This window comes from Stenella coeruleoalba, assembly GCF_951394435.1.
Source record: "Stenella coeruleoalba genome assembly, chromosome: 5".
NCBI lineage: Eukaryota > Metazoa > Chordata > Mammalia > Artiodactyla > Delphinidae > Stenella > Stenella coeruleoalba.
The window spans coordinates 143,297,434-143,321,921 of record NC_137150.1 but is presented as its reverse complement, the minus strand read 5'-3'; the positions used below and the strand labels follow the sequence as shown (position 1 = coordinate 143,321,921).

Here is a 24,488-nt window from a genome sequence, read left to right as displayed (position 1 = left end):
GGCGTCCAGCGTGCACAATTCCCCCGCGGGCCGACGCCCGGGCCCAGAACAACACACACGGCGAGTGAGGGGCTCTGGGGATCCAGTACCTTGATCTCGATGACCGTGAGCTCATACGGTGTGATTTTAACTAACGGCTGGGTTCGACCTCTCCCCAAATTCCCGCACCTTCACGGCTGGGCCAGTGCCCCGACTCGCCAGGTTCCCTCGGCCGGTCCCTCTGCCTTTACTAAAGAAATTATTAATAATATGACTAACTAAATGTTAATTAATATTAACAACTGAATGACGGCAATTTACGAAGTAGCTGCTTCCCTGCGCCCCCCGGCTGCAGCCCGCCTGCCCCCTTCCCTCCTCCTCTCTCCACCAGGACACCCACCCCAACACCCCTCCCATCCCAGGAATGGATCTGTAGTCTCTGCTGCAGGAGAACAAGAGCTCCGTGTCACGTCAGCCCCGTCGCGGAACACGGGGTCTTGCCCGCCCCCTCCATGGAGCCACAGGAAGACCCCACGAGGAAAAGCCCTTCTACAGACTGAACTCGTAAAGAGGAGACTGTCCCCAACCTTTTCTCTGAAGCTTAATCTGCCCTTTTTGATGACACATGTTTTCATCTGAATGTTGCTTTTATTGTGGGGAAAAAAATGAAAACGGAATCAAAATGGATGCAAAGGACAGTAAATTACTTGTCTATAACTGTGCTGCTTTTTGTTTGTATGGGACTTTTGACTTTTCTAAAGGTTGTCCTGTTTGCTTTTCATGTTGATATAGAAATGTTGGACAAAGAGATAAAATTTTTAAAAAGGAAACTAAAATTAAAATGACTCCCAATCCCATCATTCACACACGGTGACCAGACTCGGCCTCTTCCAGATTGTTCCGTGTGTGCTTGTACCCTTCTCACATAAAGCATCCGAACTTCTCTACAACCGCGAACTTCAATACTGCCTTGCAGCCAGGTTTCCACTTTACTGTGAACGGCCCTCCAAAACGCCAGCCCTGAACACTGCCGCTCTACCCCGTAACCAGGTAGCTGCCTCACTGTGGCCGACACCCAGAGAGTCCGGCCAGCGACGAGCTGGTGTGGGCTCCCCCTCTGCTGTCCCGTCCACGGTGCTCCACACGCCTCACGCCACGTGGGCTCACGTCATTCTCCCTCTCTATAGCCGGGCAGGAGCAGGGCCAGCTACGCAAGTTCCACTCCTCCGCCTAACGTGTGGGAGTGGCCGGCGTGTGCCAGGAACCCACGTGGGGGGGGAGTGGCCGGCGTGTGTCAGGAACCCACGTGGGGGGGGAGTGGCCGGCGCGTGCCAGGAACCCACGTGGGGGGGGAGTGGCCGGCGTGTGCCAGGAACCCACGTGGGGGGGGGAGTGGCCGGCGTGTGCCAGGAACCCACGTGGGGGGGGAGTGGCCGGCGTGTGCCAGGAACCCACGTGGGGGGGGAGTGGCCGGCGTGTGTCAGGAACCCACGTGGGGGGGGAGTGGCCGGCGTGTGCCAGGAACCCACGTGCGGGGGGTGGGGGGGAAATCAGAGGGCCCAAGCCCCAGGGGAGGCGCTCAGAGCCACGCACAGATGACAGGAGTGGAGTGTCGGCCCAGTGCCCTCGGCTGGCGCCCACCCACACCTTCCCAAACACTACTCTGGACCAAGGTGGGAAATAACCAGGGAGGAGAGAGAATCTCAGCGAGGCTGTGGTAGTGAAACATGGTTTTATTGAGAACGTCTCAAGTCCTCTGTCTGAGTCACAGGGTCTCATGCTCGGTGCTGGCTGGTCTCAGTGCAGGAGGAAGCTCATGCAGGGGGTCACGTGTGGCCTGCACATCAGTGGACACACAGGGGGCACCGAGGAGTGCGCCTGGGTGACAGCGCTCTCGGCGGGATTACATTCATATGAAGTGTCCGAATTCTAGAATAAAATTAACAGCATATAACCCAAAGTTGGAGAAGCAAACAGCTTTCGGGGCTCATTCCACGAACATTCCACAGACCGCCTTTAACTGTTCACGACTGGGTCCGCAATGCAACAGCAGCCCAAGCCGTGGCCAAGATGAGAGTCCTCGGGGCTGGGGGCGTGCACCTCCAGACACTGAACGAGGAAGCGCACACGCGCTGCCGGAAACAGGAGCTCAGAGTCCAGATCGCCAGAGCCTCCCCCTCCCAGCCATGTGGACACAGAACCCCAGTGCCCTGGGCCGGCCTCTGGCCAGGGAGAGACAGTCACAGGACACGCCGAGGAAAAGGACACGCGAAGCTGGACTCACACTCTGCTCTTTCCATTCATATAGTTTTGATAAAAAGAAAACCTTCTGAGAGATTCACTAATTTCACAGAATTTAGAGATGGGATTTTACTTCTCATGCTGGATCAAATTTATAGTCGGGGCAGACCTTACATTTTGGTGTAAAATATTTTGGAAATGGAAAAATCCCATCTGTCTTTATTTGTTCCTGGAGAAAAGGGGCAGGGCGTGCTCCCCCTCCCAGCACCCACCAATTCCATTCTGGGACCTGGCTACCCCAGGAGACTGGGAGGCTCGGCCACGTGAAATTACAAGGAAAGCAGGGATTCTAGAGTCTGGAAAGCAACAAAATTATTCAAAAAAAATAAATTCCAGAGAAGTTAATACCTTGTGAAATGTGGGCTTGTACATTTTAAAATAAAATAACTGTTTTTGATTATAATAAAAATCTCCAAATAGAAAAAGATGACGAAAAGCCCCATTAAGACTCAGAGTCAAACTGCAGGGAGGAGGCGAGGCCTCCCGACCCCGAGCAGGGGTGAGGGCTGAGGAACCAGCGATCACGGCCCCCACCTCGGCCACCCTCTCCACAAGCCCTGGCTCGGGTCACAAAATGAGACTTCTCTATGGCGGACCTTCCCGCCAGCAGGACAGCTGCCCAGTGGCCCCAGGCACCGCAGCAGGGCCAGTGTCTTTGCAGAATACATACTACAGGCTTGGCTGCCGAGACAGAACAGAAACCCTCCCAAACCCCACCGGCCAAAATGTCCTCAAAGTTTAAGATTTTTCTCAAAAGATCAAGGGCTTGGTTGTGTCAGATTTCCAAAGTTTCTAAAACCCAGATTAAGGACCCTGGATGCAAAACGACACCTCAAGGAAATGCCTACGTGGTGATGCACGGCGGGCTGCGCGCCCTGATTTGTCTTTTGGGGGGTGTGCATTTCCTCCTTTTTCCTGCTTACAGAGGAGTGTGCCAGCTGCCCTGTCCCAGGAGCTGTGCAGGCCTCCTGCCCCAGCCCGACTCCCCGCAGCCCCGCCTGGCCCTGCCGCCCAGCGGTCCCCGACCCCCTCGCCCGCAATCCTTGGCTACCTTCCTCCCCGGGCCTGGGTGCCCTCGGGGCAGGAGCCCCGCGTCAGGTCTGTCCTGGACGGTCGCACAGATGTGAACCGGGAGAGGCAGCGGGGCACAGCCACGCGGCACGGACCCACACAGTAAGGCATTCGTTTACCTGGGCTGGGGCATGGTGGGGGCATCGTGCTCAGGTCCACAGTCGGCTGACAGAGGGGGAGCCGGGCGTCCTGGCCTGCTTGTGTGCACGTGCAGTATCATTCCTCTGGACTTTGTAACCAAAATCCACATATTTTTTAAAAACTAAGTCCATCTCCCAATCCCCATTAGAAAAAATACCATTTATAGAGAGAAGAATAAAAATGCAGGGACTCACAGATGTCTTTTCTGAGTGTGCAGGAGACTGCTGTGGTCGGGGGGCGCCGCCAGACACCTTTCTTTTCTCGGGTGAAACCACAGCAGGCCCCGTGGGCCACGCGGGCCCGAGCCCTGTGCCGACGGGGTCGGGACAAGAAAACGCCCTGCAGAGATGGTGGCACGGGCAACCCTCGTCCTCTGACCCGGCCAGGCCCCGGCAGTGTGGCCCCCTCCCCCCCTGCCCTGCACGCGCCCACGGGGCGCAGCACCTCAAGTCTCCATGCAGACGCGGAGACACCTGGAGACGTGACCTTCTGGGACCACGTCTCCCACTCTGAGCGCCCGGGCTCTGGGCCAAAGTGCCAGTGGCCGTCCTGTTCCTGCTCTGAGTTTTCTGAGCCCATAAAGGACACGGGACACCCAGGCACACAGCTTGGCGCCTGGACTTGGCTGGAGGGCCCTCTCTGCCTATGGTACCCCCAAGACCCCCCGGAACCAGGAACTGGTGCTGACTCAGCAAAGGGCACAAGCTCCTCTCCGACCCTCCATGGAAGCGGGAGGAGCGTGCTGTGACCTTTGCGTCAGGGCGGGGCGGCCTCCCGGGGTCCCCACCTGCCCGCCTGCCCTGACCCCCGGCTCGCTCGGCCCGCCTGGGACTGGCCTGTGTGCTGTGGGGTGCCGAGCAGTGTCCCGGGCACCCCCAACTCCAGACCACCCCCCTTCCCTGCCGTGACACCAACATCCCAACCTGGTCGAGACCCCACCAGCAACACTTTGTCTTGCCAGCTCTCAGCCTGAACACTTGTACTTCAAACATGTCCTTGATAAAGCTGGAAAGATTAGAAAATATGCCTTACGTGGCATTTTCCAAGAATGAATACCTACTTCCTTAGCTCTATTTCCATCCTGTGAAGATCTTGGGACAGTCATTCACATCCAGGAGGTTCAGAGGAAGGACCAGAGGGAATTCTAGGTGATTTACTGTGCAGTAGCCCCTGTGGATCCCTTCTAGTCCCTAAAAGTTAAATACTGCTTAAAAAACCCAAATGAATGGCCAGGCCTACTGACCATGTTTGACCTCTGATTATTTAGAAGTCAACCGGGAGACGATTTTCCATGATATGGTCCTACGAGGAGCACAGAAACTTCTAGAGGACACTGGAGGCTGCAGGGACCTGGCTGCGACACCATGCGCCCCACCACGGGTCGCTGCGCTGTGGACGTGGGCTCCGTGCGGGGAGTCCTCTCCCAGGGAGGCGCCTACGGGGAACAGGGACCTACATGTGGACAGGGGTACAGTTTCTTTAGGTTACTGCCTCCTATCTATTTCCTCACTCCCTCCGTATATAAATGCTTCTTTGCAATCAAAGTAATGTGGCGTAAGAGTGACCTGACATAGTTACTTCTTATTTATAAACCATATTCCTAGTTCTGAATAAATTAATTATTCAAGAATTTCACACAAAGTAATTCCTATTTTTCCTAAACTTCAGGAAGCCCTACTCAGTAGAACTCAACTTCTAAATGTAAACTGAGGTTGAAAGCAGTCACTGGATGATTCAAAAGGGGGAACACTGCTGTAGAGAGATGCCAGGTGGTGACACGGGACCCAGACGCCAGACCCCGCGCCCCGCGCGCCTGCCCCGGGGACGGTGCCGCGCGCCCAGCTCCCACACATCCCACACCTGCCCCGGCTCAGCTGCGAGGTTTGGGGCCGCGCTGCACACCCGTCAGGGTGTGAGTGAGAACTGGTCCTGTTCCGTGGGCTTCTCCACCCAGGCGCCCAGCCCGGCCTTGATGAAGGCTCTGAACAGACAGGCCTTGGCGGCCTGGTACTCCTTGGCCACCAGCTTGGACTCGTGGTACACGTTGGGTTTAGTGATCTTGGACCGCAGTAAGTTGGAGGGAACCTGTAGAAAGATTTAAAAAAAAACAAGTGCAACTGTTTAAGCAATAACGGTAGAAAATGAAACTCAGTATGATGTTCAAAAAACGGCGTTTCAAACAGTGCTGCTTCTGGGGGGGCCAAGGGACAGTGCCGTCCCCAGGGACCGTGTCACACGAGCCACGCTGGACACCCCGAGGGTCTGCGTCCTCAGCCCCAAGTGACCCCAAGGTCGCGTTTCACACCTGCATGTCTTTAACAAACAACACCTCTGCCGTTTGGTCACAGGGAGAACTCGAGCCCCCCCCCCCCATCTCCTCCAAATTTTTTGCGCAGATCTTAGAATCAGCAGGGCAGCTACCCAAGGCCCCCTGCGCGGGTGAGGGTCCCGCCACGGGGACGCAGCAACCTCTGCCCATCACAAATAAAAGCTACTGACCCGACTTACAAGTAAATGGAAGCTGGTAACGTACTGACTCACTAGAGGGCAGTTTGTGTGGGGAAGAAGGGCCGTGCTGCTGCAAAGCCCCAACCCCCAACCAAAGCCCTCCAAACACACGGGGGGGCCCAGGGCGCCCCGAGCTGCGGGCCCCGAGGAGGACTCCGCGGGAGTGCCGAGCCCCAGGCTCCAGCGGGCTGGGGTGGGAGTCTGGGGTGGGGGGGCTGAGCCTGCTTTGAATCTGAGGAGCCAGGGCCAGACTGTCAGCCAAGAGCACCCAGAAGAGACCAGGCGTGGGGCGGCCGCCCGGGCAGGCTGGTGGGGAAGGGCGCCTCAGTACCTTGCCGTGCACACGCATCCAGCGACAGTACAACGCGTGCTTACACAGGCGAGAGGCGCGGCCCAGCTCGTCCTTCCCTGTGGTGGCGTTGATGACCTCGATGGCCGAGTCGCCCACCGTCCAGTTGACACTGAAGTTGGGGGCCTTCCCCGGCTGCCGCGCCTCCGCGTTGCTGATGCCTAGAACGAGATGGGGGCGGGTGACGCGGGGCCCGGCGTGCGTGCTGCGGGGACGCGGCCCGACAGCGGTTGGCCAGGCGCGCCTGCCCTCCCAGCAGCCCGCCCCAGTCCCTGCCGCCCAGAAACACACCTGTCTGTGCAGGGAGGCGGGTGGGCCCGTAGAAACCCCCAACCCCGAGACTCCATGCGCTCCCGAGCTCACTCGGGGCCAAACCCCTAGACACCTGGGTGGAGGGGGCCCCACTTCCAGGAGTGACTCAGGGGCCCACACGGCTGTGCTCCTGTTGTTAGCGCGCCTGGCGCTCAGATGCTGGCCGCCGGGGCCAGGCGAGTTCAGCCCCCGCCTCACACGCAAGACACGAGCGATCCAGGAAACCCGGCTCTCGAGGGGCGTGTACGAGCGAGACAGTGCCTCCTCAGCAGGGTTCAACCCTCCTGTCTTGACCAACCGAGGCTCACGTCCTGGGGCTGAAAGTGGGACACGCTCAGGTCGCCGCCGGGGACTGAATGCACACTCCCCGCCCCCCCTGCGTGTAGAGCCCGGTCATTCAACCCCGCAGACGGCAGACACAAGGCCACAGCGCCTACGACAGCAGCTGGCCTGCACCTGGACCCTCCAGGGGGCTTCAGCCCGGCCCTCGCTCTTGGTGGCCATCTACTCCTCCCTCGCACAGAACGTTACAGCCAGGACAGCAGGTCCAGGCAGCCCCCAGTTGGCGCCCAGGCCTCGCTCAGAAGCCTCACTTCCTCAGGGCAAAACAGCAGCTCCTCTGAAAGCGGCAGGAAGAGACAATAAAGAAAATTCATGTTTACAGCCACCAGCCTCGGGGAGATTCATTTAAAGGGACGACGCACGCTTAACGGGATGTCCATGCTCCCCTCCCCTAGGGCGTGCGGGGGAGGGAGTGGGCACCCGCTCTGTCCGGCCTCCCCTTTACCCCGTCGCTGGCTGGTCGCAGGAGGAGGGGGTGGTTGGTTCTGAACTAACATCCGGACACGACGGAGAAGCTTCTTGTTAGCAGCACTGGCCGGGGCTTCTTAAAGGGTCCTGACATTCAACACAGACCCCACCCCCACGGACACGGCGGGGAGCTGCTGCCCCACGGGGGCACCTGCGGAGGGTCGCCCAGGGCTTCTTCCAGGGGCAGGCGGAGGTGGGGGGCCCCCACGCAGGCGAAAAGCCTCAGGCACCGAGCGGAGCTCGCTCGGGCCGGGGGGACCACACGCTGGATGACCTGCTCTAGCGCAGCTCCTGAAGGGAATCACAGGGTGACTTCGGGCCACTAAATGGACACTTTAAAAATGATGATTTAGGGCTTCCCTGGTGGCGCAGTGGTTGGGAGTCCGCCTGCCAATGCAGGGGACACGGGTTCGCGCCCCGGTCCGGGAGGATCCCACATGCCGCGGAGCGGCTGGGCCCGTGAGCCATGGCCGCTGAGCCTGTGCGTCCGGAGCCTGTGCTCCGCAACGGGAGAGGCCACAGCAGTGAGAGGCCCGTGTACCGCAAAAAAAAAAAAAAAAGATGATTTGTCCACAGGAGGAGTGCAGATTAAGAGATACATTCTTCCCTGGTGTCGCGGTGGTTAAGAATCCACCTGCCAATGCAGGGGACACGGGTTCGAGCCCTGGTCCAGGAAGATCCCACGTGCCATGGAGCAACTAAGCCCGTGCACCACAACTACTGAGCCTGCGCGTTGCATCTACTGAAGCCCACACGCTCTAGAGCCCATGCTCGCAACAAGAGAAGCCACTGCAACAAGAAGCCCGTGCACCACAACGAAGAGGACACCCTGCTCGCCGCAACTAGAGAAAGACAGCGCGCAGCGACGAAGACCCAACGCAGCCAAAAATAATAAATAAAAATAAACTAAATGTATAAAAAAGAAAAAGAGGTGCCCTGCCTTCTACTCGTTCAACCACAGAACTGCCTAGCCCCTACTAATCTTTTGTTCGGACACCTAAGTCCTCCTGGCCACAGTGGCCTCCTCTGAGGTCTTCTTCCGAGCCCCACGGAGGGGGTCCAGCTGGCAGCCAGCTACCGACTGGCTTCACACCATCCCCCGAAAGACAGAGAAGAGTCTGAAGGTGGAAGGGGTCGGAGGCCCCCCAGTGAGGCTGGGTGGAAAGCACACCCCGTGGACAGAGCAGGGAGTGCAGGTCCCCCCCGCCAGTGCCGACCTCTGGCTGACCTCTGCTCCGGACTCCAGGCCCGGCCATCCGCCTGCCCTCTCAGATGTACACGACGCCCGCCCACGGGAATCCTCCTCAGAGCAAAGCCAGCACCCAGGGCAGCCCCTCTATCCGTGCCCCAGGCCTGCCCCTTCCCCAGCAGCCAGCCTCGGGGCTCAGCGCAGGGACTTTAGAAACTACCCCTAGGGAGACAGACCCAGTTCTGAGAAAAGCTTCAGGGTTCCTTCCAGGTTTCTGCCTTCTCCATTAAACTGCTGAATCATTTTTTCATTCCAAGACGTGAGCGCTGAGTGATTTCACCTTCCGTGAATGTTTTAACTGAAGTATAACAAAGTGTGCAACTTTTCACAGAGCGAGCAACCCGCAGTCAGCATCTGCTCAGTAAACTGAGCCTCCAGCCCCAGAGGGGCCCCCCCGCGCCCTCTCCTTGTCACTGCCCCTCCCCCGTGGCAGCCACCGTGCCGCCCCCCCGCCCCCACAGCACTGACCGGTGCTGCCTCCCTCGATATTCATTAAATGAGTATTTCTCAGACCCTCAAATTAATATTTGATTTCTATACTTGCTAAGTACTCTCCCCAAGTTAGTGAGGTTTATTCTTTCTATCCTCTTCTGTTTTCGGAATCACTTCCTCTTAGTTGTTCTATTTTCTTACATAGATCCCCTCCTTTGTGTTTACTTTCCTCAAAAGCTTGACAGCGGCTGTTCATTCGTGTTTTGTGAGTAAACAGCTTGGGGGCTGAACAGAGGCAGTCGGCATGGCCTCTTGTGCCTCCTTCTGGGATGGGCCTCCAATTCCAGGGAGAGCCTGGAGGAAAAGCCAGGACCCAAGTCCCTTCTGGACCGAGAGCCCAGAGCCCAGCCTGGCCCTTGCCTGGGGGCCTCACCACGGGCCGGACTCCAGTGGAGGAAGCTCCGGCCTCCTCCTAGATGTCCCCAGGGCATGGGACAGCCAGCCTGTTAGGAGTTCAATGCAGTCCTGGTTTCAGCATCTCCTCGTTTCACTCTGCTGCCAGGATACGCCTGCTCTGAGCTCTGGGGTTTTCCCCCCCGGCAGTTCTGTCAGGTGTCTGGGTCGTGGGTGGCTGTCACTAGCCCACCTGCCTGGTGTGCAGTCGGTTCCTGCAGGTCACCAAGCTGCCACTGAGCTTATTCAAGGCCACAGCCTTTCAAGTACGGAGTCAGGGAGGGGTGTGGGGGGAAGGGGGGGAATCTGTTTAGGTACAACTGGTGGGGGAATCTTCATGAATAAATGGATAATGCTCATATTACATTATTTTCCTTTGCAATTCCATTACTTTTCTACAACAGGGTCAAAATCAAGGGTTACTGTTGAATGATACTTAAACCTTGGAATTACAACATTTTGCATTAAAACTAGAAACGGTCAATTAATTGTTCAAGTTTTTAAAATTTATTTTAAGCTGAGTAAACTACCATCTTTAACAAGAATGGAGAAAATAAGGCAAAGAGAAAACAGCTAGCCCAAGGTTCCAACACTAACCATACATTTTTCCTGGAGCAGAGAGCCCCAGATGGGCCCAAGAGCTTATCTCTATGAGCCTCCGGGGCCAACACTGCTGTAGTACGGACACCAAGAAGAGCTTATCTTTCCCGGGCTGCAAAGCAAGAACCAGGGTAGTAAGTTAATCACAGACCATGGTGCAGAAAACACTAAAAGAAGAACAACTTTGTCTGGTAATGAGAGCCCCTCTGTTGCTGTAAATTAAGTGTGCTGAATCAGAACTTTTCGAGCAGAAGTACAGAGAAACTGTGAATTGGCCTAATAACTGATACAAGTAAACACTTAGGAAACTCAGCGGGCACTCATATTTTTCTTACTTCCCTTGTAAAGATACTTCCTACATTCCTCACACAGTAACATGTAATCAAATGCATTACACACAGAACGAAGAGTAACAGACATCCAGGGCGACTATGGGTTCCCGTTACAGGAACTGCTACACGGTCAGGAAAATGTGCAGTTACAGTCTGGACTGAAAGTGGTCTTTGCTCTGCACATACACAAAGACCTGAGTCGAGCTGAAGCGGAAGGAAACCGAGTACACAGCACCCGACAGCGATGGTGACACGGGCCGTGGAGCCGGGGCCGTGAGCCCCGAGCCTGCAGCCCCTGGAGCAGAGCACCTTCGAGACTTCCATTCTGATTTTCGTTCAAAAAGGCCCCCTGAGCTGACGGAGCGGGGGTGGAACCAGCGGGCAGCACGAGCCTGTGAGGGCGAGGTGGCCACACACACCTGTCCTGCTGTCCTCCCCAGTCCCAGATGGGGCCACGGCTCCGCGCAGAGGACCTCGGGCCGAATCAGACTCCCTTCTTACACGAGCCCAGGGTGGGGTGGCTAAACACCCACTCCGGGAAGGAGCCCAGGCACTCTGGTCCAGAAGGTGACGTGTGTGCTGCTGGCGAGCCGGCCGGAAGGCGGGCCCATCGCACGGACAGGGGGTCAAGCCGGGGCACCGCACAGGGCTGGTGCGCGAAAGGGAAAGTCCCTTCCCCACCAACGCGCCTGGGGGGCCAGACAGGGACTCCACCTGCTGGTGCAGACGCAGGGAAAGGGGGACACCTGGGCGGCATGGGGGCGGCAGACGCCTGGAGGGACACGCGGCGCTTGCGCCCTGCGGGCGGCACTTTGGGCCAGGTTCATGTTCTGAGCGGCGCGTGACCTTCCGGGGGCCCTGCTGCAGCAGCACCTGGAAGGGGGTGGGCAGCGGTGACGGGGAACACACCGCACAGGGTGGGGAGGATCCAAGGGCAGGTGTGAGGGGTCGGGTTCCATGACAGGAAGGAGCACGTGCCTGCCCCCGAGATACGATTTGAAGACGGTGCTCAGTGAAGCTTAGCAATTATTTTTGAAAAATCCTCAAAAGTGTCATCAGTGAAATAGGTAAAGACACCCACACAGAGAGAATTTTAAAAAGCAACAGGCCAATCACATCCCATAGGCGCTCAAGTGTTTAGAACACACTTTGAGGTCACGTGTATCCACAACAGGCAGTGGCCATCCACTCCACCTGGGACACCTCGTCCTTCTCAGGAAGCGTCCCTAGACAGTACAGTTACCAGAAGGTTTCTCTCTTTGGCCACCAACTGAAAACCTAATTGGAGACGTGGCGCCTTCTCTCAGAATGGGGATCAGAGCCAGGAGAAGGCGACTGTGAGTGAACAGCTGTGACAACGCCCGGTGGGTCCCGGGGCACCGGCCTCCACACGGTCTCGACAGCTCCCCCCATCAAAGGCTGGTCCCTCAGAGCGCGAGGCCCCTGGCACGGCCGTGAGCGAGCAAATCGGGGCGTCTCTAGCAGGGCAGACCAAAGGACACAGTGAAGCAGGAGGCTCGGGACGAGACCTGTGAGCTCTGCCCCAGGAGAGGATGGAGAAAAAGGCAAAGGATAAAACGGAAGAAAATCTCTCTGACCTGAAGACTCCATTACCCAGATCAAAGTGTTCACAGTCGTCAGCAGGAAAAAGGAAAACCGGCCGCACACCTAGGCTTTATCTGTTGAAACCTGTGAATTTTAGGGGAAAGCGATAAATTTAATGCTCCAAGGGTAAAACAAAAGGGGGTCCCAGGACGGAAAGAAAATCGAGGTGGCTCAGCGACACAGGAGACAGGAGGACGGCTGGGGTTCTCAGCGCAGGGCCAGGCTCGAGGTGTCTGCGGTCCTCAGACAAGCGATTGAAGGCACGTTCCGATGCAGAGCACCGCACGCGCAGGCATTTTCCCAAAAATCAAACAGGAAGCAATCAACAAACAACTCTACTCTGTCCACTAAATTAAGGACATATTTCAGCAAAATGAAAAATAAACCTGAGTGTGGAACTGAAGAGAGGGGAGTCCACGGGTACAGGAAACAGTGATTAGAGGAGGACGTGTGCCGCTTCTCCTGCTGTCCAAACAACTGTTGATAATAGGTCTGGAAGGCTTATTAGGAAGGGCTTTTTGAAAGTTCCTAAAATTCAAGATGACATCAGAATCTAGAAGGATGAGGGTGAGAAGAATGTGGACTGAAAACAACCCTGAGGTTGTAGTTCTTCTCCAGCTGTGACCTTTACAAATACTGATTAATTTTTCATGCTAAATTTTAATCAAATATATTTAAACCACTTTAAAAAATTTAAGGGTGGGCTTCCCTGGTGGCGCAGTGGTTAAGAATCCGCGTGCCAATGCAGGGGACACGGGCTCTAGCTAGCCCTGGTCCGGGAAGATCCCACATGCCGCAGAGCAACTAAGTCCGTGCACCACAACTACTGAGCCCACGCACCTAGAGCCAATGCTCTGCAACAGGAGAAGCCACCGCAATGAGAAGCACCGCAGCAAAGAGTAGCCCCCCACTCACCGCAACTAGAGAAAGCCCGCGTGCAGCAACAAAGACCCAATGCAGCCAAAAATAAAAAAATAAAATTTAAAAAGATAAAAATTTAAGGGTTATCACTGGGGAAAACAAAATAAGATTTAAAACTTCCAAACCACAAGCACAAAAAAAGAGAAAAAGACAATTTAATCAACTCAGCAAAAGTAAGGGGAAGAAAATAATAGTGAGAAGGTATAATGGCCAGAAAGTATAAGAGACAAAAGGAAGAATGAAGAATTCACACCCTGGGTCCAAACCTGGTCCCTCCTGCTTCCTCGGGGGTCATTCTGTCCTAGAATGATGCGTACATAGCATGCAGACCCCTATTCTAGACACCGGGGCAAGGAGAAAAACACCCACGCCTATTCCTGCCTGGAAAACACATACACACGCATTCTTATTCACATTTATATTCTCTCTCTCATTTAAGGCTTCACTGTCTTGACACAAAAGCAGCTCTTTTCACCAATTATCAACAGTCACGTGCTTTCCCCTGGCAGGCGGTACAGCTTTCTGTCCTGGTCTGACAGCACCACACCCCGCAACCCGACTCCCATACCATCTCCCCAGAGACCCTCGGAACTCAGACCAGATCCGTCAGGATTCGCTCCCCGACGCTGCCTTGTTTGTTACTGTTTTTTTAAAAACATGTATTTGGTTTATTTAAGAAAGATGTCGGCTCTTATTTTTAACTCTAAAAAGTTTTTTATAGATTACTTTTATTTATTAAATTGAAGCATAGTTTATTTACAATATTATGTTAGTTTCAGGTGTACAGCATAGTGATTTGGCATTTTTGCAGATTATACTCCATTACAGGTTACTGCAAGATATTGGGTATAACTCCCTGTGCTGTGCAGTAAATCCTTGTTGTTCATCTATTTAACACGTAGTAGTATGCATCTGTTAATCCCATACTCCTAATTTATCTCCCCATCCCTTCCCCCTTTGGTAACCATAAGTTTGTTAGCTATGTCTGTGAGTCTATTTCTGTTTGTGTACAGATTCATTTGTATTATTTTTTAGAGTTCACATATAAGTGATATCATATAATATTTGTCTTTGACTTACTTCACTTAGTGTGATAATCTCCAGGTCCATCCATGTTGCTGCAAAAGGCATTATTTCATTCTTTTTCATGGCTGAGTAATATTCCATTGTGTGTGTGTGTGTGTATAGACATATATGTGTATATACAGCACATCTTGTTTATTCATTCATCTGTCAATGGACATTTAGGTTGCTTCCATGTCTTGGCTACTGTAAATAGTGCCGCTATGAACACTGGGGTGTATATATCTTTTTGAATTGGTGTTTTGGGTTTTTTTAATATATACCCAGGAGTGGAATTGCTGAATCGTATGGTAGTTCTATTTTTTTTAGTTTTTTGAGGAACCTCCATACTGCTCTCCATAGTGGCTGCACCAATTTACATTCCCACCAGCAGTGCAGGAGGGTTCCCTTTTCTCCACATCCTTGCCAACATTCGGTATGTGTAGACTTTGATAACAGCCATTCTGACAGGTGTGACGTGATACCTCATTATGGTTTTGATTTGCATTTCTCTAAAACCTAGTGATGCTGAGCATTTTTTCCTGTTAGCCATCTGTATGTCTTCTTTGGGAAAATGTCTATTCAGGTCTTCTGGCCATTTTTTGACTGGGTTGTTTGTTTTTTTGATATTGAGTTGTATGAGCTGTTTATATATTTTGGCTATTAGCCCCCTGTCAGTCATATCATTTGCAAATACTTTCTCCCAGTCCATAGGCTGTCTTTTCACTTTGTTGATGGTTTCCTTTGCTATACAAAAGCTTTTAAGTTTAATTAGGTAACATTATGTATTTTTGCATTTATTTCTTTTGCCTTAGGAGACTGATCCAAGAAAATACCATATAATTTATGTCAAAGAGTGTTCCACCGGGCTTCCCTGGTGGCGTGGTGGTTAAGAATCTGCCTGCCAATGCAGGGGACACAGGTTCGAGCCCTGGCCCAGGAAGATCCCACATGCCACGGAGCAACTAAGCCTGTGCACCACAACTACTGAGCCTGCACTCTAGAGCCCACGAGCCACAACTACTGAGTCCATGTGCTGCAACTACTGAAGCCTGCGCGCCTAGAGCCTGTGCTCCACAGCAAAAGAAGCCACCGCCATGAGAAGCCCACGCACTGCAACGAAGAGTAGCCCCTGCTTGCCGCAACTAGAGAAAGCCCACGCACAGCAACGAACACCCAACACAGCCACTAATAAATAAAATAAATAAATTTATTAAAAAAAAAAAAGAGTGTTCCACCTATGTTCTCTTCCAGGAGTTTTTTGGTTTCAGGCCTTACATTTAGGTCCTTAAACCATTTTGAGTTTATTCTTGTGTATGGTGTGAGGGTGTGTTCTAACTTCATTGATTTACATGCGGCTGCCCAGCTTTTCCAACACCACTTGCTGTAGAGACTGTCTTTTCTCCATTGTATACTCTTGCCTCCTTTGTTGAAGATTAATTAACTGTAGGTGTGTGGGTTAATTTCTGGGCTCTCTATTCTGTTCCACTGATCTATGTACCTGTTTTTTGCACCAATACCACACTGTTTTGATTGCTGTAGCTTTGAAATATAGTCTGAAGTCAGGGAGGATGATTCCTCCAGCTTTGTTCTTTTTTCTCAGGATTGCTTTGGCAATTCAGGGTCTTTTGTGGTTCCATAAGAATTTTAGGACTATTTGATCTAGTTCTGTGAAAAAATGTCATGGGTATTTTGATAGAGATTGCATTATATCTGTAGATTTCTTTGGGTAGAATAGCCATTTTAACAATATTAATTCTTCCAATCCAAAAGCATGGGGTATCGTTCCATTTCTTTGTATCACCTTCAATTTCCTTCATCAATATTTTATAGTTTTCAGGTCTTTCACCTCCTTGGTTAAGTATATTCCTAGGTATTTTATTCTTTTTGAGATGATTTTTAAATGGTATTATTTTTTAAAATGTTCTCTTTCTGATATTTCATTATTAGTGTACAGAAACACAAATGATTTCGGTATAGTAATCTTGTATCCTGCAACCTTACTGAATTCACTTATTAGTTCTAATAGGATTTGGGTGGAGACTTTAGGGTTCTCTATAAAAATTATCACATCATCTGCAAATACTGACAGTTTTACCTCTTCCCTTCCAATCTGGATATCTTTTATTCCTTTTTCTTGTCTGATTGCTGTGGCTAGGACTTCCAATACTATATTAAATAGAAATGGCAAGAGTGGGCATCATTGTCTTGTTTCTGCATTTAGCAGGAAGGTTTTTAGCTTTTCACCACTGAGTATTATGTTGTCTGTGGGCTTGTCATAAATGGCCTTTATTATGTTGAGGTATATTCCCTCTATACCTACTTTAATGAGAGTTTTTGTCATGATGGATGGTGAATTTTGTCAAATGCTTTTTCCTGCATCTACTGAGATGATCATGTGATTTTTATCCTTCATTTTGTTGATGTGGTGTGTGGTGTATCACACTGATTGACTTGTGACCTTTAAACCATCCTTGTGACCCTGGAATAAATCCAACTTGATCATGGTACATGATCCTTTTTATGTATCGTTGGATTTGGTTTGCTAATATTTTGTTGGGGATACTTGCATCTATATTCATCAAAGATATTGGCCCATAATTTTCTTTTCTTGTGGTGTCTTGTCTGGTTTTGGTATCAGGTAATGGTGGCCTCGTAGAATGAATTTGGGAACATTCTGTCCTCTTCCACTTTTAGGAATAGTTTAAGAAGGATAGGTGTATGTTCTTTGTATGTTTGGTAGAATTCCCCTGTGAAGCTGTCCAGTCTTAGACTTTTGTTTTCTGGGAGGTTTTTGTTTTGTTTTGTTTTGTTTTTTTTGTGTGTGTGGTACACGGGCCTCTCACTGTTGTGGCCTCTCCCACTGCGGAGCACAGGCTCCGGACACGCAGGCTCAGCGGCCATGGCTCACGGGCCCAGCCGCTCCGCGGCATGTGGGATCTTCCTGGACTGGGGCACAAACCCGTCCCCTGCATCGGCAGGCGGACTCTCAACCACTGCGCCACCAGGGAAGCCCTTTTTTTTTTTTTTTTTAATTACAAATTCAATTTCACTTCTAGTGATTGCTCTGCTCAAATTATCTGTTTCTTCTTGACTCCGTCTTGCCAGGCTGTATGTTTCTAGAAATCTGTCCATTTCTCACTAGATTGTCCAATTTGTTGGCATACCATCTCTCATTAGATTGTCCAATTTTTTGGCATATAACTATACATAGTACTCTCTTATGTTTTTTTTTGTATTTCTGTGGTATCAGTTGGTATTTCTCCTCTTTCATTTCTTAATTTGTTTATTTGGATCCTCTCTCTTTTTTTATTCTTGATAAGCTTGGCTAAAAGTTTATCAATTTTGTTTATCTGTACAAATAAACCAGCTCTTGGTTTCATTTACCTTTTCAATTTTTTTTTAAATCTCTTTTTTATTTATTTCTTCTCTGATCTTTATTATTTCCTTTCTTCTGCTGACTTTGGGTTTTGTTTGTTCTTCTTTTTGTAATTTTTTTAGATGGTAGCCTAGGTTGTTTACTTCAAATTTTTCTTGTTACCTGAGGAAGGCCTGTATTGCCATGAACTTCCCTCTCAAATCACTTCTGCTGCATTCCATAGGTTTTGGGAAGTTGTGTTTCCATGTTCATCTGTCTTGAAGTATTTTCTGATTTCCTCATTGATCCACTATTTTTTAGTAGCATGTTGTTTAGTCTCCACGTGTTTCTTCTTTTCCTGTTTTTCTTTCAACAGTTGATTTCAGAAACAACATTGTGGTCAGAAACAACTCTTGGTATAATTTCTATCCTCTTAAATTTGTTAAGGCTTTTCTTGTGACCTAGTATGTAATCTATCCTGGAGAACATTCTATGTGCACTTGAGAAGAATGTGTATTCTGCTGGTTTTGGATGTAATGTCCTATAGATATCAATCAAATCCAAGACCAAGTCTGGTCTACTGTGTCATTTGAGACCACTGCTGCCTTACTGATTTCTGTCTGATCTGTCCATTGATGTGAGGGGAGTGTTAAAGCCCCCTACTGTTATTGTATTATTGTCAATTTGTCCCTTTATGTCTGTTAGTATTTCCTTTATCCATTTAGGTGCTCCTGTATTGGGTGTGTATATGTTAAGGAACAGTATATCCTTTTCTTGTATTGATTCCCTTTATCACTATATAATGCCCTTCTTTGTCTTTGTTATAGCCTTCGTTCTAGTCTATTTTGTCTGATATGAGTATTGCTATCTCCTCTTTCTTGTCGTTTCTGTTTGCATGGAATATCTTTTTCCATCTCCTCACTTTCAGTCTGTGTGTGTCTTTTACCCTGAAGTGAGTCTCTTCTTGGCAGCATACTGAAGGGTCTTGTTTAGTATCCAATCAGCCACCCTATGTCCTTTGATCAGAGCATTCAGTCCACTGACATTTAAACTATAAATATTGATAGGTATGTACTTATTGCCATCTTATTGTTTTCCAGTTGTTTTTGTAGTTCTTCTCTGTTCATTTCTTCTTTTCATTTCCCTTGTGTGGTTTGATGATTTTCTTTAGTAGTATGCTTGGGTTCCTTTCTTTTTGGTTTTTGTGTACCTGTTGTAGGTTTTAGATTTGTGGTTACCTTGGGGTTCCTATATGTTGACCCATGATCATAACTACTTGATTTAAACTGAGTCATTTAAGTTCAAATGCATTCTAAAAGCTACATTTTTTACTCTCCTCCCCCACATTTTGTATTTTTGATATATTTTACATCTTCACGTTTATCCCTTTACTGTATATTGTAGTCACAGCTGCTTTCACGTTTGTCTTTTAATTACATACTGGATTATTTAAGTGATCTTCAATCCTTGCTATATATTTGCCTTTCCTGTTGGGATCTTCTCTTCCTACATATTCTTACTTCTTTTCCATTTAGAGAAGACCCTTCAACATTTCTTTTAGGGTAAGTTTAGTATTGTCAAATTCTTTTAGTTTTGGCTTGTCTAAGAAATCCTTTATCTCTTCTTCTATTCTAAATGATAACCTTTTTGGTTAGAGTATCCCAGGTTTCAGCACTTTGAATATATCATGCCCCTCGCTTCTGGCCTGCAAAGTTTCTGCAGAGAAATCAGCTGACAGACCTATCAGGGTTCCCACGTAACTGACTCCTTGTTTTTCTCTTGCTGCCTTTAGAATTCATTACCTGGAACTTTTGCCATTTTAATTATATATCTTGGTGTGGGTCTGATTGGGTTCATTTTGTTTGGGACCCTCTGTACTTCCTGTACCTGGATATCTGTTTCCTTCCTTAGGTTTAGGAAGTTTCAGCCATAATTTCGATACCCTTCTCTCTCTCTCCTCCTTCTAGAACCCCTAAAATGTGAGTGTTGGCATGTTTGATGTTATCCCAGAGATCTCGTATGTTCCTCATTTTTTGGTTTTGTTTTCATTTGTCTTTCTGTCTACTGTTCTGACTGGGTGATTTCCATTCTTCTATCTTCCAGATCACTTATGTGTTCTTCTGTGGCATTTAGCCTATTACTCGTGGCTTCTAGAATGCTTTTTAATCTCAGATATTGAATTATCTATTTTTGACTGGGTCTTTGTTATATTTTCTAGTTCCTTATTAAGAAGATCTGTGTTTAGAGCAATCCTCTTCCCTAACTCAGTTAGGATTTTTGTTACCAATGTTTTGAATTCTTTGGTAAATTGCTTATTTCTGTTACATTATTTTTTCTGGGGTTTTCTCTTTTTTCCAATGGAGAGTAGTTCCTCTGCCTTTCATTTCATTTAACGTTCCCTGTCTCTGTGCATTTACCTGAAGCAGTTACCTATGGTGGTCCTCAAGGGATGATCCCACGTGGGGGCATCACTATGCAGACTGTTTGCCCAGTGTCTTTGCCGTGAGGGCTGGATTTGACGTGGACACCAGTCACATCCTTCCTCAGGGTATGCTGGCCACTGTCACCTTGGGAGGGGATGTGGCTGGAGATGGAGGGGCTAGAGCCTGTGCGGGGCAGGGTATGAGGTGGGACTTCCTCTCTGCTCAGTGGCCATCGCCACCCTGTCAGGGGTGAGGTCAGCAAACAAGCTGCTGGAGCGGAAGCCCTGAGGGTTGGGCTCGAGTTGGCTCTGTGCCCTTGAAGTGTGTGTTTTTCCGTCTCCTGCACTGAGTACTTTGCCCCAAGGGAGGGGAGTGCTGAAGCCAAAGGGGCTTGTGTGCTTACAGAGGTCTGATGCTGCCTGTGTAGGCGTCTGCAGCTCTGCTCAGATGCAGCCCATGGTCACATCTTTTCCCCTGTCTAGTGCTGTGCTGTGGAGTGGAGTAGGCAGGGCTGGGGTGTTCACTCAGCTTGGGCTGGGACATGTGCCGAGGCAGTTATGGGAATTCAGGTGGCCACCTGAGTAAGCACCAACAGTGGCTGACATCACCCCACCCAGACCACACCCCAGGCCTCTGGGTCACCTCTGCATCCTCAGATCAAGTCTTTTCCCAGGTCCTGGCTGCCCTAGGTCCAGTGCCGAGGTGTGGGGTGGGGTGGGCAGGGCCAGGGTGGTCACTTCGCTCAGGCTGGGGAGAGCAGAACAGAAGCATCACTAAGGCAGACCTCTCCCCTCCCTACGTGGGGTCAGCCAGCACCCGTGCTCCTCAACAGCGGGGAGTCCAGGCTTCTCTAGCCCTTCCATCTGTCCCAGCGGCTCTCCGAGGAACAAGAGGCTTGTCTCCTACATGTAGGACCCCAGGACTAGGATGCCCTGTCTGTGGCTCTCACGACTCACTCCCCAGGGCTGGTGTCGGCCCTGCGATCTCCCTTTTCCTCTGAGTCTCCTCCCGGGGGCACAGGTCGTGACCCGCCGCTCTGCTTCCCGTCCCACCCAATTACGTGTGTCTCGTTCTTGCAGCCTTGGTTGTACAGCCATCCTCCTGCCAGTTTGCAGCTAGTGTTCAGTGAGGAGTGCTCCGTGTGGAGGTATCTTTGTGGAGCTCACGGGGAGGTGAGCTCACACCCTTGCTTCCCCATCTTGGCCTCTTCCTCTGCGTGCTCCTGTTTTGTGGCATCGCTGGCAGTAAAACCAGCACTGGGGGGAGTCTCATCCCGTGACCCCAGGCAGCCTGGCTGTGACCACGGCCCCTGGAGCTGGGGCACTGGGCCAGTCCAGCACCTTGGTCTTTCTTCTTGAGTTCTCCCAGTGCACATGGACAGCAGACTGGGCCAGTCGAGAAGCTCAGACTCAGGGGTCCAGTGGAGAAGCCAGAGCTGTCCTGAAACGTGCAGGTGCTGGATTTGAAACTAATCTGAAAAGGATAAACGAGAGAGCTCAGGAGGCCGGGGAAGAGCATCACGTGAGCGTCCAAGGCAAAGGCTCACCACCAGGAAATTCTTTCCGAAAGTAAACGCATGCTGTTTATGCTGAAATTAAAATAAAATTCTCATTTTAACCTCGACAGCATCTTCAAAAACAGCTCACTGCTAAGTCTTTAAATCAGTCCACCGAGAGTTGCTCTGGTTTCCAGGAAACCTTGTTTAGTTACGTCAGCCTCTCTCTGCACGGCGTTCAGGTCCGTTTTCCTTGCTCCCTTCCAACACTATGGTTCTCTCGCTGCTGTCACATTTCATTCTCTTTTCAACGTGGGAATGATCTGTGATAAACCGTGAAGTGAAAAAGGAACGACAAACACGACGCGAACTGTTAAACACACAGATGCGCACCACGTGTGCACGGCCAGAGGACGAGAACGGGGCAACTCACATGTGCTGGGTGCTCCCCTGTCCCGGGCACTTACTAACTGTGGGACCCACTGTGAGAAAGTGCTGAGGGCTTTGCTGTGGGACCCATTTCAAAGGAGTGTGACCTCCCAAGACCTTAAGACACTGACACCCCCCCACCTCCAGACTTCTGCTGTTCGAATCCTTTCGTCTGTGACGACACCCGCAGTGGTACCTGTGGGCCCCAGGCTTTGGGGTCAGAGATGATACCGGGGAGGAAGAAGGAAGAGCAGATTCTTTCCTTATTTATAATTTCACGTTTTTAACAAACATATGTGGTGCAGCGCCAACTGAAACACTATTTTTCCACGTTTTCACAGATACAGATGCACTTCATATACCTATGATGTGGTGAAACACATCTGACTTTCACAGGTGAGCTACCCTTTCAACACCTTGGAATAGTCCTTTAGCGAAATGGTCCTGTCTTCTTAGGTCGCAGTGGTGGAGCAACCCCGCTTAGTAAGCACCACGCAACAGGGCACTAGTCAGCAACGACTGCTGAGCGCCTCCTGCATGCCGCGTGTTTCACACACGATGCTTTCGGTGGCTATGAACGTAAGAGACAAGCGACGGCTGTGATGAAACAAAGCACTCTCTCCTCAAATGTAGAACACGGACTAAGCAGGGAAAATTATTTTCTGACTCGTGAGAAATTTACACACCAACACACACCAAAGTACACTTACGTCGTATCTACCAGTGGAAGTTCAATGGGTGTGGATGCTACAATTTCAACCACCAAATTTTATCAGTTTTTTTTTTTTCTTAAAAGACAACGGTTAAAGTTAGAGAGCTGTAAAATTTGATCCAAAACAACTTTTGTTTTTCTCGTTCCTGTGTAATTCATGTGCTCTAAGAGATAAGCTTTCAAATAAAGTTCCACGTTGCTTTGCTTAGTTAGAGATGGGCTAGTAGCAAGACCACAGACCACGGCAAAACACTCGCACACCAAGAGGCATTCTACTTCAGGGTTACGGTTTTAGTTCTAGCTTAAAAGAGTAGGTAAAGCGATATTTCCAAAAGCATAAAAATACCTTAACTGTGTCCTTTTAAATAAAGGTGACCTGAGCAGTTAGGACCCTTGAATTCAAAAGCTCTTGTTCACTTTACTGTTAGCCACTGACATTCTAAAAGAGAAACAACAAACAACTGGTAGCACAGGGCACGCTGGGTAGGGGCAAGTCCCCACTGAGAGACACCACTGCTCGTCATGGGCACACACACCCCATCGCCAACCTCTGCGAGCAGGCCTGGGAGTGTGGCGCCGGCCGCCTGCAGGGCTCATCACTGTGCTGACGTCACCCGCCGGGCCCGGCCCAGCTGCATCGCGGGCGGCCGCTGCCTGCGGGATCTTCACAACATCTGTGAGCCTCTGCTACTGACACAGGACTTGCACACACCAGTACGGGTGAAAGAAAAGCACACAGGTGCCGAGCCTGGGCTCTAGTTTCCCCATAAATGGCAATTTCAATCAGCTAGAGAGAGTAATCTCGAGGGACTCACTCAAATGACCCATCCCTTCCGCTCTGGCCCGGGCTCCCCCATAGCCTCAGGGCAGCCTCCCTCTGGTGCTTCCCTCCTAAGACTCAGGCTGCAAACTCAGGTGCTGGGACAGAGGAAGGAGACCGCCCCCGAAATACTTGCCGCTGAGCAGAGGCTTGTTGAGGGTGTACAGGGCAGGCAGGTCCTCTATGTTGGAGATGCGCTGGTACATGGCCCTGGAGAGGTGGTCCCCGTGGTACAGGCTGCCCAGGATGATGCTGGAGAAGTAGATCGGCTCCACAAAGACGCTGAGCAGGGACCCCTGGATGCCCACCACGTTCCACCTGAAGGCAGAGGGACAGGCTCCTCAGTGCGGCCCCCCCGGCCCGCGCCCTCCACAGCGGTGTGCTTATGCGGCACCGCTCACCCTGTGCAAGTGTCAGCCAACTGCAAGAGGGCAGCGGTTAAAAAGAACCCACTTCGCAGTTTGAAACTTTAAAAAATCTGCTTAAAAATTATCTTCTGCAGGCACGACCTTTGCCTTTATGTTTCCCACGATGACACATTTACTTAAGATTATTTAGCTCGGAAAAGGTATCAACGAGCCACGTTTCTGGTGAGAAAAATCAAAAGGAAAAATAAATCTTTATTTTATTACTTCTAATAAATACGGAGGTAGCTGTAGACGAGCCCCCGGAGACCGGGAACGGATTCCTTCCTGCTCCCCGGCAGCGGGGCCGACCGCCCTGACCCTGCGTTTGGCTGGCGTGTGTGAGGGTCCCCCACCCCGTCACACCACCGACCCTCCAGGGCTTCGCTCTCCACACCACCAGACACGCCGCTGCCCGATCCCTACACACAGCAGGGGGGCCGCTCTCTGGGCCTTGGGAGCCCACGTCCAAGCACCCGCACCGCCGGGTGCTGAGTCTGGGCAGCGGAGGGGCACAGCCCACGCGCCCCTGGAGCCAGCGGGCCGTCCTACGGGCGCAAGCGGCAACAAGGCAGACATGTGAACCAAGAATTAAAACTCAGGGAAATCAACCTGAGGGAAGGCAGAGTCCCCGAGGAAGAAGGTGGTGCCGACCTCAGGGAGGGTCCCGGAGGGGACGCGGCCAGGCAGGCAGGGAGCAAGCGGTGGGGAGGCCGGCCGGT

At 51.0% G+C, this 24,488-nt stretch overlaps 1 protein-coding gene across 4 annotated transcripts in view; it reads right to left on the bottom strand.

The window, feature by feature from the left end:
* Positions 1-1,705: 1,705 nt before the first annotated feature.
* ADARB1 (adenosine deaminase RNA specific B1) overlaps positions 1,706-24,488 on the bottom strand; it is a 115,740-nt gene continuing 92,957 nt past the window's right edge. For 3 of the 4 annotated variants that reach the window (XM_079922294.1, XM_079922293.1, XM_079922292.1), the window contains 3 exons: positions 23,499-23,680; positions 6,332-6,510; positions 1,706-5,577 (listed from right to left, as the gene is read on the bottom strand). In XM_079922294.1, the coding sequence (XP_079778420.1) occupies positions 5,398-5,577; positions 6,332-6,510; positions 23,499-23,680 (541 nt within the window). In that variant the 3' untranslated portion in view covers positions 1,706-5,397. The remainder of the gene's footprint in view (positions 5,578-6,331; positions 6,511-23,498; positions 23,681-24,488) is intronic. The other variant, XM_079922295.1, reaches the window with a different exon arrangement.